The sequence below is a fragment of the Antrostomus carolinensis genome, unplaced genomic scaffold (genome assembly GCF_000700745.2).
Source record: "Antrostomus carolinensis isolate BGI_N321 unplaced genomic scaffold, ASM70074v2 Scaffold56124, whole genome shotgun sequence".
Taxonomy (NCBI): Eukaryota; Metazoa; Chordata; class Aves; order Caprimulgiformes; family Caprimulgidae; genus Antrostomus; species Antrostomus carolinensis.
This window is the reverse complement of record NW_010309797.1, coordinates 1-4,381: the sequence shown is the minus strand read 5'-3', so window position 1 is coordinate 4,381 and position 4,381 is coordinate 1. Positions and strand designations below refer to the sequence as shown.

The window sequence follows — 4,381 nt, the reverse complement described above, 5'->3', positions numbered from 1 at the left end:
AAAGTACTACCAAGAGGGAATGGCCGCAAGAGAGGAAATGGAAGTCAAGCCTTTGGAAGAAGTAACGCAGCACCTATTCAGCTACGCTGCCACCGTCTTTGCTGGTCCACCCAACGGAGCTGCAGTAGTTACGTAGTCGAGGCCACCAGTCTACGTTTCATAACCTTCCTTGATGCTTGCAATAAGCTAAGCATTAAACTTACAAATTATATTAGTGATTTAAGTGAATTATTTCACTTACACTGTGCTAGGCAGTCATGGTAAAACTGGCAGGCATGCATCTGTTGTTTGCACTTCATTAGGGGTTGGAGAAGAATCACCACTGTAGAGATTCTTTTAATGGCATTTCATTGATATAGCATGTGCTGATGAAAAATTACATTCTAGCATTCATTTTGTATTTTACATAATCCTGTAAGTAGCATTAATATGTCTTATATCCCTGTAGAATTAGCTTAATCCCAGCATTTACTGAAATCAAGGAATTCTTTCACTGACTTCTTGTCAACAAGAAACCACCACAATAGTACAAAATGACTAGTAATCTGATAACAGAATCTTTAAAAAAATCAGTTTATTAATGTTTAGAAGTCAATAAAGCTATGTGCAAATTGAACAATAAAAGTCAGAAACATTTTAAATACTATTTTTTAAACCAGAAAAAAACCCCAAACCCAACCATTTTAATTGCACTGGAAATTTTACTACAAAGGCAATAACTTTTTTTTTTTTTTTTTTTTTTACAAAATACCACTTCTAGGAATTGCCAATAACTGTAAATCAGTCGATTTCTCTCAGCTATCCCAGATATACCACTTCTGTTATAGTAATATTCTAGGCGCATGAAAACTCCTGCATCTTATTAACTTATTTACATTGTACACAGTCAACCCCATTAGCACAGGTTAGAAAAACAGAGGAATAAAAATGATGCTGTAAAACAAATACATTCAATTTAATGACAGGTACTTCTTCCATGAACTGATAAAATACAGACATCTTTGCTGAAATTATAAACATTAATAAAATGTGCCAAAATGTATTGCATTTTGTTATGGAAGTGCATTTATCTATAGTCATTTCACTTCAGCTTTCCTTTTATTTTTCTGAAACTCAAGGTACTTTTTTCAGGTTTTCTGACCAATCTTTACCTTTGGAAAGACTATGAACCTGACACTGAAATGCCCCTTCAGTTTTTAACTCTTCTTACTTGGGCAAATACCCTGCTGTTGTCAATAGTATCTTACATTATTTGATTTACTTTCAGTCATCTTAAAGAGAAATGACCTTTAGTTCTACCTTGCATTTTTCATGATATTGCAGTTTGTTTAATGCTATAGAATAACAAGGCAGTGAACCTATGGGGCCAATGCTGCTCTGAGCTACTCCATAAAATCTGATGCAGTTAATGGAACTGTACAGGTGAAAGTAACTGCAGAGTCTGGCTCATGCTCTTCAAATGCAACATGGACTGGCAGCAAAAATTCACAGCTATGGTCTTGCTAAGTAACACCCCAACAGCTTTGGACTCCGCAGATAAAACCGTATGACTTAACTAAAAACTCTGGAAAGGGATGCCAAATCATGGTTGAATGTGGTCTAAGTTATATTTGTGTGATCTCTTTCCTTGTTATGTGCTAAGCAAACACTTCTGACCAACTACACCAGAGCCACCACTAAACTCAGTACAGAAAGATCTTTGTGTCAGTGGTTTGCTGCAAGGAGAAATAACTTCACATTCTTCTCACAGGGAAAAAAAAAAAGTCATTCTCCCTCTCCTTCCTCCCCCTCTCTCTTTCTCTCACACACACCAGGCATCATTTCATCAAGGCATCAGTCTTTCAGAGTTACTAAGGAGATTTCAGGATATGAATGCGCCTGACAACCCTGAGCTGCCTCAGTGCAAAGACAAAACATGCTCCAGGGAAAAAGATTTTCAAGCCAGAACAGTCTGTCCCATTTCTTGAACTCCAGCCTCGCAAGTGCACCGTTTGCCTCATTAGAACTAATGCTACTTGCTCACTTAGCCCAACGCTGCTGCCGTGAGCAGGAGGCGTCTCAGCTCCCCAGTTTCAGAGGAAGGCTCTGAAATACACCCCCATGGTTACTCCTAAGAAGATGAGGTAACATTGCCCGAAGACATGATGGTCTCAGGACGGTCGCCTTCCTCCTTCTGTGGGTGGGACGAGTTGTCAGACTTACTGCGGCTGAACTCCATCCCTCCGATGATGGGCCTTTTGAATTTGGTCCCAGAATCTGCCGAGGGACATTTGCAGCAGCACAGAATCTTGGTGAAAGCCCTCCGCATCTCTTTGTTCGTTAGGGTGTAGATGATAGGGTTCGTGGCTGAATTGAGCACAGCCAGTACTAAGAAATACTCTGCTTTGTAGAGGATTGGGCAGGTCTTCACTTTACACCCCACATCCAGTAAAAGCAGGATGAACAAGGGAGCCCAGCAGGCGATGAAGGCACTCAGGACTATGATCACTGTCTTGAGCAAGGCTAGTGACTTTTCTGAGCTCCTAGTAGCTTTGGTAATGTTTTTCCGAAATGTCAGCCTGCGGCTCCTAGTCCTCACCATGGAGTAGATCCTGCAATAGAGGACGACGATAGATAGCAAAAGGCCAGTGAAAACAGTGGTGCAAAAGAGAATATAGTGCTTGTGGTAGAGAGGCAGCACCGTGGAGCAGTTGGGCAACAGGCTGATGCAGTTCCAGCCCATGATCGGGAGCCCCCCGAGTATCACGGAGATAACCCAGCAAGCACTGATCAGCAAGAAGGAGCGGAAGCTGTTGCTGCCATTGTGGAGTTTCATCTTCAACATGGTGATGTATCTCTCAATGGCAATGGCCAACAAGCTGAACACAGAAGCTGACAAGGCAACAAACATGCTGCCTTCTCTTACAAACCACTGGGAGGGGGTGAGGCTATAGGTTTTGTGTCCGGATAGCAGGAGGTTGGCAGTGTAAGCCACGCCAGCCAGCAAGTCTGAGAGAGCCAAGTTCCCAATGAAATAGTACATGGGTCTGTGAAACTTCTTGGTTTTCCAGATGGTGAGCAAGACAAAAATGTTCTCTAAAATTATAAAGCAGCAAATGATGATAAAAACCACCGATGTAACTTTTATTCCACTGTCCGCATTCTCATTCAGCTTTCCTGTGTAATTATAATGCTCTTTGATGACATAGTTGACATCAGTGTTGGCGAGGTTGCTGACGACCTTCAGCGGGGCAGTGGTGCCAGAGCTCATGGTGCCCAGCTGGGCGCCGCTTCCCCAGCGGCCACCGGACGGTGACGCCGAGCGCAAACCCGCTGGCTGCCCCGCAGCTCCTTGGTCCCGCAGCCTGCCCGGCACTGCTGCACCACCTCAGAAACCACAGCCCTGAGAACAAGAGGCACAAAACACAGAGTTAAAAGAAGGAAAGCAAACAGTGTAACAGATGATAAACGGTTTAAGATAATCTGCGAGTTCAACTGTACATCAGAGTCACAAATGCGATCACACGGGAGCCAGTTTCATTCAGCTGTTAAAATACGTTTAAAAGATGGTTAGGTGTATTCAAAAGGTAAAGCTAGTACGAGAAAAGTTCTGTCATGCAGAGCTGAACAGGTAACTTGGAGTCAGCCAGGACTGCATTACTGGCTTCTTCCAGTGTGAAAGATCTCAAAGCTCCCCAGCAGTAAGTTCTAGGGTATTTTTCTTCAGTAGGAAACATACCTTGTAATACAACAGCAGAGATTTAGAAAGGGAAAGGGCTTGATTTGATTTAACTGCAAATGCACGAAAGTCTGCACAGAAATTACTTGACGGGAGACCTGTAATCTCCTCCTTTAATAAAGCCCAAGTACCTTTTGGAAGGGGGCAGTTATGCAATTTAGGGATGCTGGCTGGAACAGCAGTGAATTCACTGATGTAAATATAAGCGAGAGATCCACCTCAGAGCTGTAAACAGGAAAGGGGTGCCCTTGCTAAATAAAGGTAAGAACATGCTTTACAAAACCCAGAGCACCAAAAAGTTTAGAAAATCAAGAAAAATATGTAAATAAGCTGGAGAGGAAGCCCATTCTGTGGGTCTGAAACAAAGAATGGCAAAAAAAAAAAGCCAAACCCCTTGCATTTGAATAATTAGTATTGCAAGCTTTTGAAATGGGCATGATTAAGGAGTACAGGTGTAGGGGAAACTCCCTTTGCATATAAACGTTTTCTAGCGAACATTTAAAGAGAATTAAAAACGTGAAACCACGCAAGGACAGAAGAACAGGCAGAGTTGCAGGGCAAGCAACTTAGTTACAGGCTAAGCAGGGCAAAGCAGGAGGTGCGAGGCCAGCGGGCACAGCTCCCCGCACCGCTCCCGGGCTCCAGCCCGCACCGCTCCTGCCC

The 4,381-nt window shown here is 43.0% G+C and overlaps 1 protein-coding gene across 1 annotated transcript; it reads right to left on the bottom strand.

Annotated features, from left to right (window-relative positions):
• Positions 1-1,805: 1,805 nt before the first annotated feature.
• S1PR1 (sphingosine-1-phosphate receptor 1) lies at positions 1,806-3,250 on the bottom strand. The gene has a single exon (XM_010166183.1). It carries the CDS (start codon positions 3,248-3,250, stop codon positions 2,111-2,113), a length of 1,140 nt encoding a protein of 379 aa, XP_010164485.1. The 3' UTR covers positions 1,806-2,110.
• Between the last annotated feature and the right edge of the window lie 1,131 nt (positions 3,251-4,381).